The sequence below is a fragment of the Rhopalosiphum maidis genome, chromosome 1 (genome assembly GCF_003676215.2).
Source record: "Rhopalosiphum maidis isolate BTI-1 chromosome 1, ASM367621v3, whole genome shotgun sequence".
NCBI classification, from domain to species: domain Eukaryota; kingdom Metazoa; phylum Arthropoda; class Insecta; order Hemiptera; family Aphididae; genus Rhopalosiphum; species Rhopalosiphum maidis.
In genome coordinates, this window is record NC_040877.1 from 87,995,737 (window position 1) to 88,023,208 (window position 27,472).

The following is a 27,472-nucleotide window of genomic DNA, read 5'->3' on the forward strand; positions in this document are numbered from 1 at the left end:
TTAGGTTATTATTGATGTACCTAGAGTATATTAAATGTATCATTATACTTATATTTAATCAACTATATAAGGTCAATACATACAGCAGAAATTATAATTATTATTTTTGATAAAATAAGTATAATATAAAAACATTATACAAAATGAAATAAGATAAATAGTTTATTTTTTTAGTCATTACCATACATTGTTTAATTTTAATTCATCAGGTAATCTCATAGGTCATAGGATAATATTTTATAGATGCACATTTAAAACTGTATAAATAATTACTAGGTAAATGATAACATGTCGATAGCTAAGTACCTATATACTAACTAAATAGTTACATTATATGACATTTTTATTAAATCTAAGTTTGATGCTGAGAAAGTTATCATAGATGTGTTTTTTTTTACGAATTTCTTCAAAAACTTATTACAACTTGTTGCTGTTTAGGTTGATAGGTACTTATAACATAAGATATACAATTCAATAAGACGAGTGGTTTTATAAAGGATTTAATGTTAATTTTGAAAATTACTTGCGAGTTGTGACCTGTATATTATATTAAATAATATATCAATTGACATAATCATTATAATCATTTAAAAACTACAAAATTAGAAACAATATATATTAATTATTAAAATATATTATCACAACAAAAAAGCAATTATATTTTTATATTTATTATTTTGACGTTGAAGGACGGAATTTAAGTTTAAACAACTATGTAAGATTTTTTTAATGTGGCTAATAAAAAAAAAGTTTCATGTAAAAACTGTGAAAATTTCGAGTTAAATTAAACAATTATTTGTCCTTTGGCACTCCCTGAAATAAACATCTCAGCTCCGAAACTGCAAATATTACAAACATCAAACATGTGTGGGCGCAACAGACATTAATATTTAAAAGTAAATATACTAACTACACACAAGTAAATATTATATTGTCTAAATGTCTATTCTAATTATAGGGTTACATTTTATTGAATCCGGTCTTATTGTTCCTTTACCAACTATTATACTATTGTATTGATGATTAATCACTGTGCATGATACGATTATCGGTACTAAAATTATTATTTAAACGACACAGTAAATTTGTTATTGCAATCTTGAGATGAATTTGAGGAAGATTGATAATAAATAAGTTAACTAAACTCTTTACTTTAAAATAAAATAGAATATTTTATTCATATAATGTGCTGCTCGTATGGGTAATTATCGTATCCGTATTGGTATTTAGAAAATAAGCTATGGAAAAAATCTACAGATGACATACGTTAAAAATAATGAAATTAGTAGGTATAATAGTATAAATGTTTAATCGATATTTTTATGGCAGTAAGTCACAGCATAAGAAAACAACAATGCTATTTAAAACAATTTTACTTCTACTCATTTTATTACCTAATATATTATTTTATAAAAATAATTTCTTATTTGTTTAAATATTACTTATTTAACTGTGTGACTTTATAATTTATATATTCATAGAAAACCTTGTATTCTTGTTTATTGATTTTTAACTTAAATCAATAAGAACCTTTGGCAATCATATACTTAGGAGTTATGCATTACAAAAAAAAAAAAAAAATGTTATCTTATAATAATAATATGTTATACCGTTATATGTAAATAATTAGTAAGTATAAGTATTTTAGTATTTATATAAATTGTATAAAAATTATTTACAATAATTGTATAGAATGAAATCGTTTTAATATGAACTAGCGTATAATATACGGAAAAGTAATTGATATAGGTTTTCCTATACAACTTTTAATCCAGGAGGAGGGGTTAAATCTCACCTAAATTATTTCTAACTGTACGGTTGTCGGTGTTTATGACATTTTTCTCTTATTTTGGAGCTAAATTGATGAAATAATTTCAAAAATTTAAATTAATTAATTAAAGAAGGGTATATCCGTGGTTTTTGCCAAAACCATACGAATATACGATTAACTTTTCTGTATTATCTTAAGTTTTAATAACATTGTAATCATAGATCATATAATAAATTTTGTTCTATACAACTAAGTATTACACATATTATTATAACTTACTGTTATTATCTACGGAGTAATTTTATCATTAAACTGATCACGAAAAAATAATTAATATATATACGTAATTTTGATGAATTACGTTTAAGTTTGAACTTACCTATTATAGGTATGCTAGTAAAAACAAGGTGACTGTACATTTTTGATATTTTTTAATTTTGATAATAACATATTGCATCTATTATGAGGAATATATGTATATTATATTCAATATTGTATTCAATATTTAATCTGTTTTACTCATAAATAAAAATTTATCGTGCATACATGAAAAAATTGTCGATTTTAATTTTTTAAATGACTAATTAATAATTGTTCTGTTTATTTAATAGCTAAATCATTCATATTATCGTATTATTTGAATACTTATTTCTGTAAGTATTTTCACATAGTGGAAAAGGGAATTCACCAATTTATGTTTGTTTTGTAGAAAAGGAAAAGATATATTGAAACAGATAATAAAAGAGACTTTTATGCAGTACCAATAGTATCATTATTCCCCAATAATAAGAGGGTGATAGAGTTATATAACATATTGTGAACAATTTAATTAAAAGTAAGAAAAAGCTGACAAGAATTGAGTAATACAAGAATAAACGTAATATATAAAATAAAATTTAAAAAAAAATAGAATAGAATAAAAGTAGTAATACATACAATTTGAATATTTATAACTAAAAATAAATTACAACAGTTAAATAATATAGTTCCTTATTATTTATTCAAGTATTAAAAATAACCAAATTTGAATTTTTTTTTCAATCCTAAAGTTATACAATTCCCTTCTGCATAAAATATTTCCTATTTTATATTTACTGGAATTAAGTTGAAGTTTTTTGGACCTAGATAGTCTATGAATTTTTGACCAAACGCTTCTCTAGAATATTCCATTCTCACATCAAATGCTCTATTTTCTCTTTTAACTATTACCTTTTCCATGGTTTGAAGTTTTTAATTGAATATACAATAACTATTTTCTTATAAACAGACTCAAATGGTAACACATCTTGTAACTGAACAGAGAACACTGTCGTTTTTTTTTGTTCACATATACAGTTATTTATTTTGGATAATAATTGATACAGTATTTTATTTTTATTTTGTTTATATCACTTAATGTGATTTTACATTTAAAAGTACATGTAACCGGGATATGATACAATTTATATAATTTATTAAAAGACTCACGGCTGTTGGCTAAATTGAAAGATACTAAATGTACTTGGTATTATGTTACGGAATGAGGCGTCCACTGTTCCTGCTGGTTTGGATGGCTCGTCTATTCGTTATGTCGGGGGTTTGAGGTCCTGAAGCACGTCTTTGAGTGGCGGGTACCAGGGTACTTCCTTCACTGGACGACGACTTATTGGAGTGGCGACGGATGACGCGAACCGTAGGCGTTGCGTTTAACGGTCGGCGATTGTTAATATCACAGTATTGATATAGATGCAAAGTAAGAAGATCATGAGAACCTCCTTTGCTATATCAAGTGACTGATGAGATATTAGCAATTAAAACGAGAAATACTACACAGAATATTAGGCATTAATATCAGTGAGAGGTTCATAAAAACCTCCAGACGAATAATGCGTAATATTCTGCATACGAAAGTAAAAAAATGAAACGTTGGGAATGACAGCGCAAGCCTTCAGAATTTTGCCACAGGTATAGTAGGCACAATGCCTAACTTGCCTGGTATAAAACTTGTAGGTTTCAACCCTGTCACTTGAGGAACTGAGTGGGAAAAAAGTGATTTCGTCGGCTGTGCCGGGTCGTATATGCAGACATTGCCAATCATCTTGGCGATGTAGGTTTCCTCTAACAGCGGTGTACGTTTTTTTGGTTTCAGACTGTATTGGTGTAAGGTACACGGTCGATATTCTACTGGGCACTTAGAGTCAGTGTTCTATGATGATGTATCCCAAAATAAAGGGATAATATAAATCATCCTTGTACCCTAAGTTAGCTGGTACTTACATACCCCAAACATTTTTCATTGTTAAAGTTGTAGTGGTCTAGACGCATTTTGGTTCAGTCCTCAAACTAATAAACCAAATTGAAAAATTGCCTGAAGTAGTGATAAATAAATTATACGCATAGTTTGTATTAGTAGAAACGACCGTAGTTTGTAAAAGCTGAACGATAATAAACGCATACGCATCACAATATTATTTACATGCAAGTTCTATTTCATGTTTTAATTAAATGTTAAACCTAAGTACCTAGTACTAGAAACTATATATTTTTTCATATATTAGAACATCACAAGAATCAAAATTATCATAAATATTAAATTCTAAGTTATCAAAAATTTTATCATCCTTATTTATTATAAAATTTGTTTTTTTGTAATTGATTGTTAGTAAGTATTACTTTTTAAAAATCTTGTAAAACTATTGTACGAACTTCCTCCTACGTATCACCTGAAAACAGTAGGCACGTGTCATTCGCATATGTTACTATAATACAACGATACATACACTCTTATATACTTTGATTACGATATAATTGTAATACATCGGGTTAATCATAATCATAATAATATTTATTGGTCAAGAAATTACTATTTTCAATATGTATATATGTTATGGGTAAAGTACAAAACACGGTTAAATTTTCAGCAAATGTACATAGAAAACTCCAGTCATTATCATTCTCTTGATGAGGATATTTTATTCAGTTATTAATCGTCAATCTTGCGCACATAGTAGTGATCCTTTTTTTTAAATGGTTCTTATTCATATATTTAAATATATCTGGTGTTTTCTACCTCAATATTGCTTGGCATATTCAATTTTTGTTTGGTACTAGGTTTTAGTTGGTTGTCTAATTCTGTTTCACTATCACCATCTGAGATGATGATACAAACGGATTCATTTAATAAATGTATATCCTCTGGAACAGGTAAACTTTCCAAAACACGATTGATATCAGTATCATCAGACGCCGGTGGTAAATACGAGCGCTTTGGGTCAAAATCTTTCCTCGATGACATATTGATGTCCTAGAAAAAAAATGTATTGATGATAATAATAATAATATATATTTTTTTTAAATTTTATGATTATTGAAATTTACTACTTAAAGAATTTTAGACCGTGAGTAATTGTAATTACTCGTTTTGAGTAATTAACTTTATTTAGTGCATTTTTTTACCTTTAATGTACATGTTAACCTATTTTTTAAAACTATTTAGAATAGTCAATTATTATTTGTTGAATTTATAGCTTTTTTTAAAGTCCGTAATTGGTCAAAAAGACCGTGTGCGACTATACTTAGTATAACTAGAAATTTACTACTTAAGAGGATGTGTCACCTCAGAAAATTATGCCGTAAAAACATGTTTTCGTACTTCCAATAATACGTCTTACTGAAGGATTTTACGTGAAAAACACCCATTATGAAATTTGTAAAGGAGAATTTTATCTAGAATCGTATAGAGCCCGATTTTCGATATTTTTATTAATTATTCAAATAATTAAAACAATAAATAGTAAAAACAACCATAAAATTCATTATGAAATATTGGACGATTGAAAAAAGATATAAAAAATTGGGCTCCATAAGATTCTAGATAAAATTCTCCTCTACAATTTTTATTATAGGTGTTTTTGCTTTATAACCCTTTTGTAAGCCGTATTATTGGAAGTACGAAACCATGTTTTACGGTAAAAAAAGTATATTTACGCTCGGACAAGTGCTGCGCTCATCGTCAGCGGCAACCTTCGATACTCGGTCTTCATTCCTTCACCCCGCGTACAGTACCGTACCATAGACCTTAACGAGTTTTCTTATTGTGACCGCGCAAGGTTTATAAATACTCAAATAATTATCGATACGTGAAATAATAATACCGAGTATGAATATTATTGTTCGTATTTACATTTGTTATTCATATTGTTTGTGCTACTACTACTGTATAAAATCATCTATCGTAATATTGAAGTTTTTCAACATATGACTAAAATATTTTTTTTTCAATTGAAGTAGAATGTTTTTTGTATAATAATTTATTGTCGATATTTTTTTTTTATTTTTAATAAAAAATTTAAATCAGTAAAAATTTCACCTGTTATTAATAATTAACAAAAACTTTGATTTTAGATGGGCTAATCGGAGAGGATGCGATTTGTGAAATTAAGTGTCCTTATTCTGTTGAAAATTACGAAAGTTTAGAAAAAGCGGTTTTTAATAAAAAGGTAGTATTTAACATGTTGTTGTGTATTATATAATATACTCATAGAAATATTTTTTTTAAATGTTATATTGATTTAGCTACCTTATATGAAAGTTGTAAACAATATGTAAACTTTAAAAGAAGAAAGCCATTAGTTTTATCAAATACAAGGGCAATTACATATCACTGGTCGTCAAATATGTATTTTTTTTATTTATACATCAAAATGGACTCATCTTGAAGTTATAAGGTATGACGATATATTTTGGGCTTCAAAAATGGAAGCGCGTCTCAAATTGTAAGTATTGCATTACATAAAGGACATAGGTACTTAATTTTACATTGAATCGTAAATAATATTCATTAAATTTTAATTGTAGATTTTACGAAGAGTGCTTACTCAGAGAAATTATAGACCCTCAATATAGTAAAATATTATTAAAAGTGACATTATTGAGCCTCCACATATAATACAAAACATGAAAAATTTACAAGATAAAAAAAAATATAGTTCATATATATAAAAAATTATATTTTTAGGTGTATTTATTTTAAATGGAGAAATAATACATCCACACAAACAATATATGTTTTTCTAGAAATTATTATTTACATTTGTTTTTATATTTGTCCACCATTAGTAAATTAGTAAATTTACCACAATGTGTATTATAAATAGAATATATTAAAAAATAACAGATTAATGTGAAAGACGAAACACGAAAATTTAATATTAATTCAATTGTGTTATTTTTATTTACTATATTTACTATATTGATTATTATTATTTTATTTTATTTTATTATAGAATAAATAGGTATCTTATTTTATTTGAATTAGAAGTAATAAAGGTAAAAATACGAATCAAGCTATACTTTATTACAGTTTTTACGATCTATATTTTAGTGTATATACAAATTCTAGCAAAAACTTAATTTAAAAATTAGAAGGTGGGTACACGGCGCGTGGTTATCAAGAAAATAGTACAGCGCAACATATACGTATTCATAAGAACGTTCATATAATAACTGACGCTCCCGAATGAGCAGCCGTCGACTGCGAATAGTGGGCGTGGTTTAACGTCGCGTGCTTGCGGATCGCGAAAACACCTGACAGCGCATTCTCTTGGACGTTGTATACGTTTCGCTTTGGGTGACACGTTCTCTTAAAGAAGAAAGAAAACACTAGTGATCATTGTGATGAGTTACTTAGCATACAGCCGACGCGCCACGTGGTAAAAATAATATTTTAACTAAAAAGACCATGTATAACCTATAATTACTATAATGTTATATTACGGGTTATGGGTAGCACAATAATAATTAAAAAATACTTAGATATATGTAGGTACCTCACTTACACAACACAATATCCGTGCCTAGAAAGTTTCCATTTTGGTTACCGCCGCAATCTTCGTCGTCGTCACTTGGAAAGTAGATAAGTTGTTCTTCTGCTGCTTCTTCGCCTACATATGCCTGAAGTCATAACCATTCTCTTGTTTAGGATATTTTATTCAGTTATTAATCGCCAATCTTCTGCACATAGTAGTGATCCTTTTATTCCAAATTTTTCTTATTTGTATCTCGTGGATTTCAATATAGTGACCTTTAAGACTATCACTATATTGAACTTCTTTAGACTTCAGAATTACATAGAAAACGACTCAGTTATATTTAAAAAAAATAGGAAGTATAAGTATTTTTTTTTAAAGTAAATCTTGTTTTCGTGCCAGTAGTTTACAATATTCCTTTTTCTCTGGGGCTTAGTTTTATAAATATAATATGTCAAAACAATACATGTATATATAAAATTAAAGTCTTCAATCAAAGACTGGATTAGTTACTTCCCTACTATTCTGCAACTCCTTTCGACCTTTCATTTGTTTCTTTCGCCTCCATCAAATCATTTTTTCCATTTAATCATATGATTATAGCATAACTCTTAAGTAACTTATAGTTATGCAAATTTAAAGTATTTTAAATAATGGATATGTAAAAATTATAGTAAAATTTATTTGCCTGTATTGACTAAACATGATTGTTAAGTATCAAGATTCTATGTTATTACATAGGTTCATTTTAAGGTTCGGAGAAAAAGGTTAGTACGGCCTATGCACCCATACGAGTTGTTGAACACGTATAACAGTTGTTTTCAACCAGTGTGCCGTGAGTGCTATTGAAATGTGCGCAAAAAATCTATTAATAGTTTTATAAGTATGAATTTATTTGTATATATATATAACATGTTTCACATATTATATGGATTGGAGTGCCACGAACATTTTGTAGATGAAGTGTGCCGCATAGTTAAAACGATTGAAAACTACCGACGTTTAGTATTAATTTTCGAACTATAAAAAATATATAAATTATAATATATTATATTTAAAAAAAACATTGTATTTAAGAATTAATAGTTTTTCCAGCTTGTTGTTCTATTCTGCCTTTAGCACCTATAATATATTTTTCAATTCAAAATAATTTTATTATTTCATCTGAAGCAGATTAATAGATCTGTTTCGATATTCTTATAGAATCTGTGAAAAATATATAGGTAAACAATTTGTTAATGATTTTTGCTATTGAATTATAAATAATAAAATAAATATATTATGTCATAGATATAAATTTATATTGATAATTTATAATTTATAAAAAATAATAATGTTATTATCAACTATCAAGTGGTATAGAGCTAAAACACATTTGCTACTATAGATTGTAATTTGGTTAGGTTAAATTATTATTTATTTAACGCTTCTCCGCATTTTGATAATATTTTATCTTGATGATACTTTATAATTACTATTTAGTAATTAACAATATTATTTTTTTAGAATTGACCTATTTTTTTGTCTGTATATTATTTGTGTTTATGGATAATATATGAAAATATAAATATTCATAAAATCCCTATAATAAATTTCATATATTTTTCATTAAAAGGTCTAAATATCTGATTCATATAGCCATATAGGTAATATCTTTAAAAATATTTTATGAAAATAAGTACCTAAATTTTGAAAACCGTCACTTTTTTGTAACATTTAATCAATCTATCATTATGATAGAAATATTAATTTAATTAATAAAAATTGTATTGGGAATACATTTTTTTTTATATAGACATTTGTATAAGCTTATATCGGCAAACCATTGTAAAGCTAGTACTTCTGCATACCAACAACCATCAATATCAACCGGAAATTACTCAACATCACATTTAACTGAACTGCAACCAAGCATGAGGGAAAATTCAAAAATAGCTCAACCTAGTCACGAAGAGGATAGTTGGGATTCTTATTTATCATCAGTATATTCTCATTCTTCAGATTCTCTCTAAAAAGTATTTAAGTATTTTTCACTTAAGTTTATTTTTTATTTTTATTTATGTAACGAGTTGAAGTTCAATAAAAATTAAGTAAACAATTAAATAATAGATAAACAATTTATTTAATTTTTCTTTACAAAATTAATTTATTAAAATCGTTTTACTTGTGGTATTCATAATACTAACAAATTATTTCATTTTGCCATGGCACTGCTCCAACTCCATTGAAATAATTACAGAAAAAATTTCTAAGTTCTCTTGTACTGTGATCAGGAAATCTTGAAGGTAATGGCTGTAACTGGATAAGTCCATTACTTTTAGATTCTTCTCGCCATGCACCAGGTGTAAAAAAGTATAGTGTTCCAAGTCTTCTTTATCAATAAGTCCAAGAGAAAAATAATTCGAATCACATCTTGTCTGCAGCCAATTGTGTAAGGCGCACGCGGTTTTTACAATTTTTACTGCAGTTGGTACAGAAGTAGCTATAGGTTTCTCAAATACACGAAATCGCGAAACCAAAATACCAAAAGCGTTTTCTACGGTTCTCCTCGCCCTTGACAGCCTGTAGTTGAATATTTTACAATTGGCATTCAATTCTCTTCTAGGGTAGGGTCTCATCAAATATGATTTTAATGGGAACGCTTCGTCTCCCACAAACACAAAGTTTTCTGGAATATGCAGTTTATTTTGTTCAATCATATGTCTTAAAGAACAATGGTCAAAAACACCACCATCAGAATGACGTCCTTGAGCTCCAATATCAATGTAACGGAAGTAATAATTGGCATCAACTACAGCCATAAGTATTATACTAAATGAATTTTTATAATTATAATACTCACTTCCACTAAACATTGGAGCACGAATAGCCATATGCTTGCCGTCAATTGCTCCAATGCATCCTGGGAAATTCCACTTTTCATTAAAACCTTATTCGATTTCTTCCCATTCTTCTACGGAGTTTGGCACCTAAAATGACCCATCAATAAATTATTATTTTTAGGCATAATTCTAGTTTGGCAATTTCTCGATTTTTTAAATTTTTTTTGAATATGTGTGTTTTGCGTGCTTTATAAGAGTGTATTACTTAGATTTTTTCGTTACAGTAAGAACCTTGTTTTAAATTTTATAAATTTGTAATTACTAAATAATTTGTAAATTGTCAAGATTTTGATAAATGTCAATATTTGTAAAAATATGAACTAAATGTTCATAAGTCGATGTACATTTATTGGGAAGCAATACATATACCAGAGACGTATATATACCATTTTGAAAACAATGCAGTACAAAAAATTGGTAAAAAAATTTAGTACAGAACTGGAATGTTCTGTCCATAAAAACTTTTTTCTATAAAACATAAGTATTTTAAATTTGTGAGACATGTAAATACAATTATATTTGTTTCCTTCTCATTAATTATCAAAAATATTTCATTTTTGTTAGTCATAATATTCATATTTATTAGAACTGCGTGTACTTCATTTATATCCTTGGGAAGTGGTGGGTGATACTTGGTTTTTTATTATATAAATTTCTACGAATATATGAAATATCATTAACCACTAACCAGTAATTGTGTATAGTTTCCTAAACTGTGAAGTTCTTTTCTTATTATTTTAGATGGCATTTCGTTTATATTGCTTTCAGATATGTTTCGTTTAATATTATTACTTACTGCTTGAACGTTCAATTGTAGAATCTAATTCATGACTAGGATTCAAAATAGATTTTTCTTGATCAAGAGCTTTTTCCTTGTTGAAGACCAATTTGGCCTTGCATGTTTTATTGCCACTTGTTTTTGATAAGTATTTAAATTCGAATTTAAAATTGTTTAACATTGTTAATATTTTGCTATTCTGGCTAAACATTGTTGTAACGATATACATACATGGTACCTACATAGGTACACATAGGCAGGTATATATGATTATGATTAAGATATACTATGATATAGTATATAAAATAATTTGCCGCAGTTTGTATAATGTATCTTATCGGTTTTGCCGCAGTTGTATAATTTTTATTTTACCACAGTTAAAATACAGCTTAATTATCTTATCATATACTGCTAAATTATCTTTAACAATCAATTATGATGTAAAAGTAACAGAAAATATAAATACATTAAAAAAATACAGAAATTAGATTAAAAGACGAGTATAAAAATAAAGAAGGTGGGTGTGGAATTTGGTTACGAAAAATCAAAAGATTTATTAAAGATTATGAAGCTAAAAAAATTAATTGTTCGCATTTCATTAGTTCAGTATCATTGCATTATAAAAAAAAATATTTTACAAGTTTTTACTATATATATATATAAATAACACAATATACATCATAAAAATTGTTATCAAATTTAATTTGTCATTTTTTATAAATATTATATTTTATTGTGTATATATATATATATATGTGTGTGTGTATTTTATTTTGTGCATAAATATATATTCTATTGTATTTATAGATCAATTTGTAGATATATTATAATAACAGAAACAGGTTGATAGCAGCAGGTGCCAGATTGAGGTATAAATTGGAAGGTGGCGGAATCAATAGGTAGTTTTTACACTACCTGTACTGGCGGAATCAATGCTACATTGACGAATCAATAGGTCGCCTATAAGATATTAGGTTCATATTTCAGATCGCAGGTAAAAACAAGAACACAATTAAATAATGGATCAATCATTTAATATTATTGTATTTATCAACTATAGTAGTCAAGAAAATAAATCAAAAAATTTTAACTCCTAGCAAAAATTAATTAATTTAAAACATATAAAGAAATATATAGATGACAAATGTGTCGTTTACGTGGAAATATTTTGTAAGATGTATTAAAGTACCTATAATATTGGTAAACATTTCATAACTCAATAAATGAAAACAGTATTCATAAGCCGGTTCCACATAAAGACAGACAACAAAATTAAAAAAAAATATTTTGATACTTAAATGTATTATTAAGAAATAAAATTAGTATATTCAATAGTAAGGATAATTTAGTATAAAAATTAAACCAATAACTAACCTAACATAACCAATTATGAGTTAAAAAAAATTATAACACATTAGATAATTATCGTATACTTATTTGAGCTTAGATTTTTCTTTTGTGATAATAATACTGATATTATGAATAACATAAAATCATTATAGGCATACCGCAAATAAGTGGCAACGTCAAATGTAACGGCTTTCAGAAATGTTATTATACCCAAAACCGATGATGCCCGAATCAAACGACGGTTCGATTTTGATGAGACTAAATAGATATCATTATAAGAAGTATCAAATATAATAAGAAAATATTAATTTGATATTATATAAATATTTGGTTTATAATGTAAGTACATCATTATAATATAAATATTTTTAAACATAGAATTAATTATAAAAATATTTTTAATTCTCTAACAGTAGACTGTTTTACTTTTTTTACATAACCAATTTTCGTCGGACGATGTTTCGAATAGAAATAACTGCATATCAAGATTATGTAGTCTGGTCATAACAAAATTAGTGTTTTAAAATCCCAACTCTGTTTTAAGTATTATATTTGATCATAAACAGCAATACAAAATATAATGCATTCACACTGATTGGTGAGTTATCATGTTAACAAAAATCATATTGTTGGATGATCAAGTACATTATTAAGCAATATCGATCAAGTTATTAATAGAATCAACCCAGAATTTATTTTATGTATAATTTCGTCGTGGAATAGTTTTATTTACGGGATAATTAAATGTATTAATAGTACTACAAGAGAAAGCACTAGAAAAGCCTTTAACTAATGATTCAATTATCACAAATAATAGTTAAGTTGAGAGATCAAAATAGAAATATTTTATACGATTATAGTTATTACAATTATATTGGTTAAAAATGTGATGGAGGTTTAAATGTCGCAGTTATTCATGTGTTGTTTAAACTGTTTAAAGACATGACGCATCCAATCACTAGATTTGTCAAGCATAATTGAGTGACATTTAAACAAATAGGTATAATAATTTACATAACATTATGCCATAACTGCCTAACATATAAAGGAATATATAGATGACAAATGTGTCGTTTACGTGGAAATATTTTGTAAGATGTATTAAAGTACCTATAATATTAGTAAACATTTCTTAATTTAATGCAGTTCGGGAGCGTCTCGGGATCAACCCTGATACGTTCATATTTCTTATCAATATTTGTGAAAATCACATTTCTTATCATCATTTATACAAATTTCAAATTATAACGTGATATTGATATTTTCTGTGGTGATATTGTTTTATTTTGTGATATACTCTTCAATCATACAGATTACAGATGTTATACTTAATAACTTAATATATTATTTTAATTATAAATTATAATATTTATACATAAGTATATGGAAGAATTTGGAATTGGGACCAGCACCATGGAAGAGCTTAAGTACTTAGTTTGTAACAAACGTTTTAGTTATAAAAGAACTGTATAGCGACACTCAATTGCCAAAATGAGTACTACAAAACTCTACACAAACAGTTTCGTTTCTATTACTACTATCTGAATATTAAATAAAAAAGAACGAAACGTCAAAATTGAGAAATTTTAAATACATACCATTGACGATGGACATGTAGATCCAATTTTGTTTGTGCCCGGAATTTTTATTTTACGGACACCTGTTGATCTACTAAGTTTTTTTATAACTAAAATATTTATCACAGACTAGGCGCTAAAGCTCTTCCATGTTACTGGTTCCAATTTCAAACTCTTCCATATTTTATGTATAAATATTATAATTTATTATTAAAATAATATATTAAATAATTAAGTATAACACCTGTAATCTGTATGATTGAATAGCATATCACAGAATAAAATAATATCACCACAGAATATAAAAATATCATGTTATAATTTCAAATTTGTATAAATGATGATAAGAAATTTGATTTTCACAAATATTGGTAAGAAATGTGAACGCTTCTGATTGGTTGTGCAATTTTACTCCCGAGACGCTTGTGATTTAATATAATATTATCTTAAATCATGGTACTTATTAATGATTATAATATCAAATAACGATTAACGGTCGACGGTTGTGTAAACAATAAACATAATACAATTTCGAATTGATGCCCATACTTGTCAAACAGTGAACGGTGAAGTCAAACATGTCCGAGTCTAAAGTGTCTACAAAACGTTAAGGTGGCGCAGAAAAAACCAGAGATAAAAGAAAAAAGAATTTTTTAAAATTATGCAAAAATAGTGTGGTGACATTCGGAATATGTTCTTCAAATCCAAGGTATTATAATTATATACTACTAATATTACCATTAGAGATTTTTTATTCATAAACATTTTTCAGAATATTTCTACACTAATTGTTATAAAAATTGAACAATATTAAAATTTGTCATACCTAACTAACTTATTCTGTTTTTTAGGTCCCTGACAATAAAACAATAGATAAATCTAGAGATAACCAAAAATAACAGAATATTGTAAATTTATCCAGAGTAATACAAATTTTAATGATCAATTAATAATTATATAATATAAGAAAAATTATAATTTTTTAAGTGTTTAATTTAATGATGTTTAAAGGGTGAAAATTGTCCAAGTTCAAGTACAGAACCACAAAATGAAATGAATGATACTTTAATCCACAGTTCAAATACTGTATGTAAAGACCATACTTATATCTACCATATCCAGACGATATTCATTTGAAATTTGCTCATTTATAACCACAGGAAATGTTTGATAATCAAAATTATCTTCAGTCTATTGCGTCCATATGGAATGGCCAAGGAGAAACTATTTTATAAGCAATAGTCCAACAATCAATCTATAATGATCAGAAGTTTATACAAGAAGCTTATGTTGGATAAAACTGATTATAGAAACCGTGAACCTATTAAGAATTGCATTTTTCCTTGTATAAAAATAATAGATGTTTGCGTGCAATTCAAGATACATTATAAGAACATATGTTAAAAAATTATGATTTTTTCTAGTAGTACCAATAATTTCATACTTAGGATATACATGAACTTCCCTTCCCAACTTTACCACATTCGTTGATACAGTTCTTGTTGTAAAGAAGCCTTTAACTAATGATCCTGTTATCACAAATAATCAGTCATCATCAGAAACACCATTGTCTGCAGACGAAAAGCTTTTCAATTTACTGCTGAAGGGGCCATATTAAATTTGTCAATAGACAATTTACCACTGTGTTCGAAACTACTTTTTAGTAAGGATCTCATGGATAAAAATTATCTAAAGATCTCAATGACTGGCGAGTTGCAAGAATTTACGAAACGAGAACATATTCTGAAACGGATCAAATCCAAGAAAAATAACATATTCCGGTGGCTGATCAACTCCGAGGAGGACATATTGCAATGACTCTTCGAAGCGTTCAAGGAAGTTTCAAGATAGATGTATTCTCCACAAGTACAGCACGCGTAAGATTACATAAAAAAAAAGCCTAGAGGACCTTCATGATTAAAGAACAGGAAATGTTAGACAAGGAGAGACATTTTATTTATTTTTCTGGTTTTTATGATAAGTATACTTACTATGCTCTTTGCTGTTATGGTTTTCGTTCAGCTTTGGTGTGCGTACATAAAAGCGATAGGTTTTACATTTTTCTAAAAATATCTTAAAGTTGAGGTTAGGTTAGAAATGCGACTTGTCAAATTCACACAATAACACCCGTCTTGGGATTAAATTTATATATCATTAATCATAACTATTATTATTAAAATACTAACAAATATTATTAAAAATACATATACGTTGGCCGGGTTAGTTATTATTAATATAATATAAAAAAATCTCGGTTTTCACCTGAGGTGACTTTTACCCGGGCAACGCCGGATGGGACTGCCAGTTAATTATATTTAGTTTTAGAAGGAAAGTATAGTTAAGTACATGTTTAAATGTTGCTTTCTTTGTCATTATTATTTATTAAGATCAACATTATACATTAAAATTATAATAAACTAAAATACTTCGGATTTCTTATTTTTAGATTTATGTACCACATAATGATAGTAAAAATAAAATAACTGATCCCATGGATCCAGTGATACCACTACCGTCTAATAGACTTGAAAAAATAAAAAGGATTAATAAACAACCTTGTCAGCCAATAGGCATACAGTAGGTACTTCCAAAAGAAGATTTCATTCAAAATGGTATCACGATTATAATTGGTTAGAGTATAGTCAAACATTGGATGCTGCATTTTGTTTCTCTTGTCGCTGTTTCGCCCTTCAATTAACATCTATAAGAGGTCATAGTGATTTAGCATTCATTAAAAAAAGATCACCAAGTGGAATATAGGACCACAGAAATGATGTACTCATCAAACAAGTGAAACATACATAGCCAGTATGTTTTCAAAATCTAAATATTTAAAAAATAATCCAATTGATGTCATACTAGAAAATGAAAAAAAATTAGACCTAAGTCAAAAAGAATAGAATATTTCTAAAAAAACTTATATACGTTGTTATAACCATCGGAAAACAAGGCCGTGCTTTACGAGGACACGATGAGTCACAATTCAGTAACGAAAAAGAGTTATTTTTAGAAATAGTTAACCTGATATCAAGACATGATCCTCTTATGAAAAAATATTTAGAAGACGCTCCAAAAAATGTTACTTATCTGAGTCATCAAATTCAAAACAAGATTTTACAGAGTATCTTAAATGTTGTACAAAGAACAATAATATCACAAATTCGTAACAAACCTATATCGATATTTTCAGATGGTACAACTGACGTAGGTCATCATGAACAGATGTCTGTGGTTGACGATATTTTGATACAGACTCATATGTGCCAGTTGAACGTTTTATTTGTCTTAAGCGACTATTAAGTGTTAATTCTAATGCCATATTTGCAGAGTTGTCAGAAGTCATTTCCAACTATTATCTTAATAGGGATGATGTGGTGTCTGTATGTTTTGATGGTGCTTCCACGATATCGGGATGTATTTCGGGAGTTCAAACTAAATGTGAAGAAAATTCAAGAATCATGTATGTGCACTGTTATGCTCACTGCCTCAACTTGGTTTTAGTAGATGCTTGTCCAAACTAGGAGAAATATACCAATGATATTTGATTATTTCGGAGTTGTTCAATTGTGTTATTAATTTATTGAAGGTAGCACTGTACGTCATGCTATTTTAGAAAAAATATCAAAAGATACTAACATACAATTGAAAACAATGAAATCGTTATCTACTACAAGATGGGCTTGTTATAGAGCAGAAGCCGTTGCATCACTAAAGCATAATTACTTAGCTTTTAACCTAGCAATAGAAGAAATAACTTCTTCTACTTCAGCTACTAATGATGTTTGTGCAAAAGTTCGTGGTATTCTATTTCAAATAAAAAGTTTTAATTTTATATTAGAATCAAAAATGATGCAACCAGTTTTACAATTGATAAATAAAGTTAGTAAAATACTTCAAACAGAAAATTATGATTTACTTCTAGCTATGGCAAATATAAAAGCTCTTCGTTTAACATTATTAGATATGAGAACAGAAGTATATTTAAAAAAAATATTTAATACAAGTGTATCTATATGTAAAGAATTGGATGTTCCAATTCCATTAATTGATAAAAAAAAATTTCTTCTCACATAGACAGTAACAAAACAGAATTTGTTCAAGAGACTAAAAAATCAGAACTAAAAATATCAGCCATTTATCCAATGGTAGACGTGATGGTTTATAGTATTGATGAACGATTTAGCCAGGAGACTATACAAAAGCTATAAATGTAGTTGATAGTTTACTAAATATGGATATATCGCAAACGGATATATCTTGTCTATCGAAAACGTTTCAATGTGATAGAGAAAAACTAGAAATAGAAGTAATGCTATTAAAAAATAATTCTACGATTCCTTATAAAGCCAGTTTAAGTAGTAAAAGTAAAATTCATGAATGATTAATTTGGCTGAAATCTAATAATGATCATTTTAAATACTTTAACCAATCTTTTAATGCCATTCAATAGTTTGTAGCGATCCCAGTAAGAAGTTATACTTGCGAGATGTCTTTCTCTAAATTGGCCCTAATCAAATCCAAATTAAGATCTACCATGAAGCAAGAGAGATTGAATGCTTTTATGATATTGACAGTAGCATAGGAAATGGCAGTCAAAGTTGATGCTGATGCTGTTATAGAAAATTTTAAAATAGCAGTAGATTTTAAGAGACGAATGTCATTATAATATTAAGTAAAATTTATTTACGTTAATTTTATAAATATATATTTTTATTTTTTTTTAGTAACGACATGAGTAATGCAGTTATATCAATATTACATTACTTCAATCTTAACTATTATTAAATATAAAGTGACTATTAAAAACATCCTAATCCTCTCCCCTTATGTGGTGGGCCGATTTAGATTCTGCATATACTGAACAACACTTCTGGCCCCGCCTATGATTTAAGCCATAACCAACTTTTGACAAGTCTGTCAAACCCTTCATCACGTTTATTTGAAACAAATGATGAGAAGTAGTTTTTAGGCTATAGAAATTTTGTTTAATTAAATTGTAGGACGTTATTTTTGTAAGAAAAAATGGTTATGTTAGGTAATACACGTTATTCTAACATTATGAGTAAAAAAATCTCAAAAATTAAATTATATATATACTTGAATATTATTTACTGCTATATGTATGAAAATTATAATACAAGAATACTCACAAAAACTGAATTAATTTCACTTTGTAATCATTTTTTTTTTTTTATATATTATAAATCATCAAAGTGAATATTTAAGTTATTAAATAAAAAAATTTTACAATTACAATCAATTTAACTGTAGTTGTATAGTAATTATAAATTACACTCAATGTATTTGTAAAATTAAACATGTCATTATTTTTCTTGTTGAAGATTTCATTTCAACAGTAATTATTATTGTTACAATGTTCAATCAGAGATTATTTGATATAATATGTGCCATATTACTTTAATTATTAAATAGTCAACCATAATCATACAAATGTAACACACGAGATTTGAGTTAACATTTATAATGTTCAAATGCAACAACAAAAATAAGAAAGTCCACTCTGAACTTAATATCTATAAAATTGAAATAACTTTGAACTTACAGAACGCTATGCCATGCCAGAGGTTCAAATCTGTTTATTCAATTTTCATAACAATAAATAATCGCAATATAAATGCTTCATCTCATAAAATGTTCATAAGTATACATTTGAACTTACAGAACGCTATGCCATGCCAGAGGTTCAAACTTGATTATTTAGTTTCCATAACAATAAATAATTGCAACATAAATGCTTCATCTCATAAAATGTTCATAAGTATACATTTGAAATAACTTTGAACTTACAGAACGCTATGCCATGCCAGAGGTTCAAACTTGATTATTTAGTTTTCATAACAATAAATAATTGCTACATAAATGATTCATCTCATAAAATGTACATAAATATACATTAATGTTTTTCACTAAGTTTAAATACAACTTATTGAGTATAACCATATATAATATACAATACAGTTAAAATAAGGGTAAATTATTAAATTGATTTAAGAATATTTCTAATTAAAATTAGATTTTATATATTTGTTTATATATAGTTCATAATTATCATTTCCTCACAACTTAAAAAGATTAACTAAAAAAAATTTTGATACTTAAATGTATTATTAAGAAATAAAATTAGTATATTCAATAGTAAGGATAATTTAGTATAAAAATTAAACCAATAACTAACCTAACATAACCAATTATGAGTTAAAAAAAATTATAACACATTAGATAATTATCGTATACTTATTTGCGCTTAGATTTTTCTTTTGTGATAATAATACTGATATTATGAATAACATAAAATCATTATAGGCATACCGCAAATAAGTGGCAACGTCAAATGTAACGGCTTTCAGAAATGTTATTATACCCAAAACCGATGATGCCCGAATCAAACGACGGTTCGATTTTGATGAGACTAAATAGATATCATTATAAGAAGTATCAAATATAATAAGAAAATATTAATTTGATATTATATAAATATTTGGTTTATAATGTAAGTACATCATTATAATATAAATATTTTTAAACATAGAATTAATTATAAAAATATTTTTAATTCTCTAACAGTAGACTGTTTTACTTTTTTTACATAACCAATTTTCGTCGGACGATGTTTCGAATAGAAATAACTGCATATCAAGATTATGTAGTCTGGTCATAACAAAATTAGTGTTTTAAAATCCCAACTCTGTTTTAAGTATTATATTTGATCATAAACAGCAATACAAAATATAATGCATTCACACTGATTGGTGAGTTATCATGTTAACAAAAATCATATTGTTGGATGATCAAGTACATTATTAAGCAATATCGATCAAGTTATTAATAGAATCAACCCAGAATTTATTTTATGTATAATTTCGTCGTGGAATAGTTTTATTTACGGGATAATTAAATGTATTAATAGTACTACAAGAGAAAGCACTAGAAAAGCCTTTAACTAATGATTCAATTATCACAAATAATCAGTCGTCATCAGAAACATCATTGTGTGCAGATGAAACTTTTCAATCCATAGCTGAAGGGGCCATATATTGGTTATCATCCGAAAACATTTCAGATGTTGAACGTAATAATAATTCTTTTATTTTTTATTTTAAGAAAATATATTTAATATATTTATTTCTTACAGTAAATAATTACATATTTTTCTCAAAAATATTTTAAAATAACATTTTGATAACCATTTTTTATTACTGATGATAATTCTAATACAAGATATATAGCCAAAAAATCAATATTTACATTAAATTACAGAATTAAAAAATGGAATCTCCTCAAGTCAGAGCCGTTAAATACTTGAACGAAGATTTGTTAGTTCAGGTTCAACAAAACATCATATTCAAAAAAAAGGGAGAAGAACTGAAAAAGAAAAATATGGTCATAAATAAAAAAAGATTCGCCAATTATATATAAACAAAAAGTACCAAACCTAGTAGAAATAGTAAAATTGAGGGATGAAAAAAAAAACATTTTATACGATTATAATTTTTTTAATTATATCAGTAAAAATATAATTTACGTTTAGGTAATCATCTAACACAAGATTTAAAAAATTGTAACCGTGAAAATGTTTCTTATTCTCCAATTCCTGAATAATTTTAACTAGTTTTACTTTAATATTATTAATGTTTAAAGTATTGATTACTATTTTTTAAATAAATATATTATATATGTTCCATATTTTATGCACTAAATAATGATAACAATAACAATATAAATTAAATTTATCTCGTTGGTTGTCATAGACAGTTTCAAACAATTATGGGGTTACTAACATATTGTCAATTTCATATATGTATGAAATGTTTATGTAAGTAGTGTCAAAAATCAAAATAATTTTGGTTACAATCCAAAAAAAATTAAGATGATGAATGTAATAATAATTCTTATATTTTTTTATTTTAAGAAAATATATTTTATAATATGTTTTACTGGTTGATATGATAAAAAATAATATCGAATTTGCCTTCAAAAAATTTAGAAAAATCTTTTTACAAATTAGAAAAACAGTTATTTAAATATAATTAGTTAATTATTAAACTCACCTATTTTTTTAAATTAATTGTTTAGCTGCCTAATACAGTCGTTAAAATCGATAATTTGTTACTATTATAATTTATATAAAAATGAAAAATAAGCTGCTTGGTATAATATTGTAGTTCCAGAATTAAATAAATTGGAACCTTTTTGTTCATTCGATTGTAACTGTATATGAATTCGGCCATAGAACACTGAACAAATAAAGACTTAGGAAAAAAGAATAAAATAATAAGATGATGTCATTTGTATATGTTTAAAAAATATTTATAAATCTAAATATGTAACATTACTAATATTATTTTATATTGGTAATATTGTACAGAAATATAAAAGATAAATCAATTAATAAACACTTATAAGTGATTGTTGAAGATAATTTAGCAGTACCTTGATGAAGATAATCAAGCTATAACTTATGATGTAAAAGTAACAGAACATATAAAGAAATACATAGTTGACACATGTGATGATGTCTTATATACAGAGTATAACAGATAGATCTGACTTTTGGAATAACTTTTGTTCTAGTTAATTAATTTTTCCAATCTCTTTTTTTTTTTATTTATCATTTAGAAACCCTAGTGCTGCATGTATAATTAAATTTTTTTTTTGGTTTATTTTTTAGTACTGAAAATAAGAAAATTTAAATTTGATTTAAATTGTTTTGGATTAATTTAAAATAGCTAATTTGTGAATCTGATTATGAGAACAATTTTGATGGTAAAAAGATTTTTTTAAGTCTAATAGTTTATTTTTTAAAAATATCAATATTTTTTTATTTAATTAATTTGGAACTTAATAACTTTTAAAATCCTTTGTTCTTTTGTACTGATCAAAGCATAACTAAACAATATACACATAGTTAATTGATAGCCCCTAATAATAGTATAAATTTATTATTTATTTGATATTACATTTATATTAAGATCAATACTAAATACACTTGCTCAATTTAAATAAATGCCTTCATGGTACTTTAATTATTAAATCAAAGAAGTCTACTTATTTTTAACTCTGTTATCATACTAAAGAACTTGAAATTACTATCATTTACATTTTATATAAATTGTGATATATTTAATTATATTAATAAATAAAAAAAAAAAGTTTGTGATGATAAATGTTTTAGGTTTAATTTAAAAAATATCAAAGATAATATATATTTTTTTTTAATTAAAAATGTTGTTAATTAGTATTAATATTAAACATTGTGACATAAATAGCTATTGCTTTGTTGATATGAGATTTATAGAAATTGGTTGAGGATTTTTAAATTTATGTTAAACATTCAAACTAGTCATAATGGCATATTGACAACATTATATGATTTTAAATGAAAAAATATACTAAAAACTAAATATTTTAAATTTAATCAAATAAAACTTTTTATACATGTTTTTAAATGAGAATCAGAAATGTATAATATTACTAATACATCAAATTTTGATGAAATATCTGATTATATGGCTTTTGATTCAGATTGGTAGGGGGAAGGTATTGATTCTTTCTGAACCAGATTAAAATTTACCCTATGTTTAAATGCTTAAATTAGATAATTTTTTTTTTTAAGTAATTAATGTTTACAAAGTATGTATGTTTCATACCATGATAAGTAACGACCAACATTAAGTAATGATTACTCATATTTATAATGTTAAATATTATACATGTGAAAACAAATAATTGATAATTATTGTATTGTATAGAAATATAATTTCTTTTTAAACAAAAAATTAAAATCCTATAGTATGACAATTAATTAAATTGAAATATTAAATAAATTTCTTTTATTTCTAGCCTTTGTGATATCAAAGATCATAAACTTAGACCTTAGATATATTATTTTAGTCACTTTTTTTTTTAATTTTGATGAAAATTAAAAATAATATTGAATTATTTACATTAATATATTTTATTACAATACGACTTTTTTACCATTTCTTCATGTCGAAAATAATTCAAACCATTATTTCTTATTTTATTTTAAAATACACAATTAAATTTATTGATAAATTAAAGCTGATGGCATTAACATCAATAAAGCTTAACTCAAATAATTGAAATTTATAATTAACCATGTAATTTCCATTTTCTATAAGTAAATCTGCAATAAATTTAGGTAAATAATGTGATTTTACTTTTTATAAAAAAAAATTAAAATACGATAAAATATTTTTCTATCAAAAATGAAGATAGACAACAACTGTCTTCAACATTTTGGTTTGCAGCGAAAGAAAAAACTCTATTAAATAATTTTCCACCAGACTCTAAATTTAGAAAATAGTGTAATACTAACATAAGTGAAATCAAAATCTTTTTGGGTGTTGTTCTATGAATGGGCCTTGATCAGTTACCAAAATTATGATTGGAATATATCTACTGTATTTCATACATAAGTTGGAGAAGTAATGAGTAGAAACCGTTTTGAAATTCTGATGCAAACGATCCATTTTACGGACAATTAACAAGCTGACAAATCAAATAGGCTTAATTAGATAGCAGTGTAGGCCAGCACTGTAGCTGCAAATTATAGTACCAGTTATATCCCAGAAGAATCATTATGTATAGATGAGTCTGTTATAAACTTTTAATAGGAAAATAACTTTTAAAACAATACATATAAAATAAATCTCATAAATATGAAGTAAAATATTTAAATTATGTGTACTTATGTTACATTTAATATAATGGCATCATATTTAAATCCACTGAGAATGACTTTAAAGTGATATAGAAAAGTTGCTATGGATTTACTACTTAATATTAGAGTTATAAATGCAAGTGTCTTATGGTGGCAGTGCATGAACAATTTTAGTGTAGTGTAGACAACAAGACAACTAAAAAAATGGTTTTATATAAAATTTATTTAAAAATAAAAACATTACACATGTATATAAAGCCTTAAACCACAGTCAAGATGCAATTAAATTATTAAAATATTACGTTGAGACATGCCTTTTCCATACAAATAATTTAGGTAATACCCCACTACGTCTCGTTCACCATGTCATACGCCCGTCATTAATAGTGAGACACAATTCAATATGTCTCGACCAATTCAACGGAACAGCAATTACGGTATAGATATAAATAAAATTGTACATAATATATTTATTATTCATTACTCACACAGACACTGTAGAGATAAAACAAATCAGTGTAAACAATATTTTATATTTTTATATATAAAATTATGAAGAAATAAAATACTTACGTAGTATAGTAGCATTTAATAAGCAACTGATTTTTTAAAATTAAATTATTTGATATTTTTGGGTAGACAAAGTTTACCCTAACTGGTGTCTTATTCAAAAGTTACTGGATCAAAAACTTCAATAACCAAATTCTGTGCAGCATTAGTAAAACGACTTATCATAAAAGATGTGCTACATCTTGACAACAACCCAGATTTGAACTATAAACATTAGAAAAGATCGACCGAACCAGATGTTTCAAATGCTATAAACAAAATGTCAAGAATAAAGAAATTTAGCTCAATTGACTTCTAAAAAAGTTCAAACAAAATGTTAATTAGATAACAAATATTATTGCCAAAATCATACAATTAAAAAATAAGTAAGATGGATAAATAATTGAATTTACTAAATAACATTTAAAATTACTGGAATATAATAATAACAATTTTAATAAAATACATTTTTTTCTCATGCCATGAGAACCAATTTAGGATCTTGCTTCTTAAAATTTCCAAAAATAAAAAAATTGTATTTCTAAAGGATATTTAAAAACGAATTCTTAAAACTTGTCATATTATGTGTTAGTTAAACAGCAAGGTATAGGTATTACATGCTATAGAAACATTCTCTTTACATTTATGTTATACCATATAGAATGCCTATTAGTATTACATATAGCTCATATGTTAAACATGGAAATCGAAAACTTCAGAAGGCTACCTAAAATTAATGATTTTAACAGACTTTTTTTTGCATCATAATGCATCAAATAAAAAATACACATGGCAACTTGAATAAGTTTATGCCATAAATTCAAACAAATACCTGCATGTGTAATGTTGTTCTCTCTTAGTAATACTGTTATTATTTTGTTAAAATATTATGGAATTGTGCCTGATGTAAGTGTACCATATATAAGACATTTTAAGTATTTAGTATATCAGGTGTATATATGTCAGTATTATAAGTTTTAAGACAAAGATAACGACAATACAATTGGAGTTATTATTAGAAATTTTTAATTTAATACAACAATAACATTATTGTTATTGTATTAACATCAATTATCATTCATATGATAAATTAATTGAAGTGTGAAGGTATACATAGTTATGTAGATAACACAAATTAAGACTCAATATTATTATTTTATTTGAATTAATTACTAAATACAAAAGTTAAAAATTATAAATTATAGCTTAACCTAACCTTGAGTTAAATTAATTAAACACTCATTAATCTATTCAAAAAGTGGGTAATATTATAGATCAGGGATGGCCATTAACAATAATTTTAAAAGCCGCAAATTTATGAATCTAATTCTAAATGAGCCACATTGTTAAAAGATGTTTATAAAATAATAATAACTAATAATTTTACTCTAAGCTTGATTTCAAGAGCCAGATGCGGCTTGCAAGCCTCATCGTGGCCAACCTTATAATAGTTAACGATTACTTACCTACGACAGCAGTAGCGTTCAGACAGAATATACAATAAAGGAGAAGACAGGATGGTATTTCCACTAACGCTGTATGATCAGGCTTCATCATACGAGGACAATTTTATCCGGTTGAATCGTAAAAACTGACGACCGAAATCCTAATAAAAAAACAAAAATTATTGTAAAACGAGGTTAAATTTATATTAATCCGTCGAAAAACAAAACGGATAGTATTTCACAGTATTAAACGTATCGCAGTGCGAAAGATATAAGCATGATCAGAATTTAAATCGCTGGACTTGCGTGATTTATGCAGTTCACGAGGTTAGCGTTTTATAGTTTCAACAATAAATAATTAAGCAATTAATAAAATGTACTACCGTCTACCTGTGATAATGAAAACTAGTATAAAAAACACTATGGAACGTTCAAGTGAAATAGAAAACACATGGTCCGTCAACTATATACATCAACAATAGGTAATCATTATTTGGTGACCGACACCAAAAGAGCAGGACGGCAGGAATGCAGGACCGCCAGGAGCGGGACACGGCTTTCAAATAATGAAATAACCGGTTCAGTAGAAGCGGTATAGAAGCGGTATAGAAGTGGTATAGAAGCGTCAC

General features: G+C 26.3%; 1 protein-coding gene and 2 pseudogenes across 2 annotated transcripts; 1 reads left to right on the forward strand and 2 right to left on the reverse strand.

Moving 5' to 3' along the window:
- Positions 1 to 9,732: 9,732 nt before the first annotated feature.
- On the reverse strand, positions 9,733 to 27,388 carry LOC113557263 (protein ALP1-like). Of its 2 annotated transcripts, XM_026962682.1 has the most exons (4): positions 27,234 to 27,388; positions 26,865 to 27,004; positions 10,400 to 10,526; positions 9,733 to 10,309 (listed from the first exon to the last, which is right to left on the reverse strand). In XM_026962682.1, exons 3-4 carry the CDS (start codon positions 10,428 to 10,430, stop codon positions 9,747 to 9,749), a joined length of 594 nt encoding a protein of 197 aa, XP_026818483.1. In that variant the 5' UTR covers positions 10,431 to 10,526; positions 26,865 to 27,004; positions 27,234 to 27,388; the 3' UTR covers positions 9,733 to 9,746. The 2 variants fall into 2 exon arrangements, with proteins under 2 accessions (XP_026818483.1, XP_026818482.1); XM_026962681.1 differs by having other exon boundaries at positions 9,733 to 10,526.
- LOC113557706 lies at positions 10,488 to 11,446 on the reverse strand (annotated as a pseudogene).
- Positions 15,959 to 18,218, forward strand: LOC113557705 (annotated as a pseudogene).
- Positions 27,389 to 27,472: the final 84 nt, after the last annotated feature.

Coding starts and splice junctions, on each gene's coding strand:
- LOC113557263 (XM_026962681.1), bottom strand. CDS start 10,430: ATGGCTATTCGTGCTCCAATGTTTAGTGGAAGTGAGTATTATAATTAT.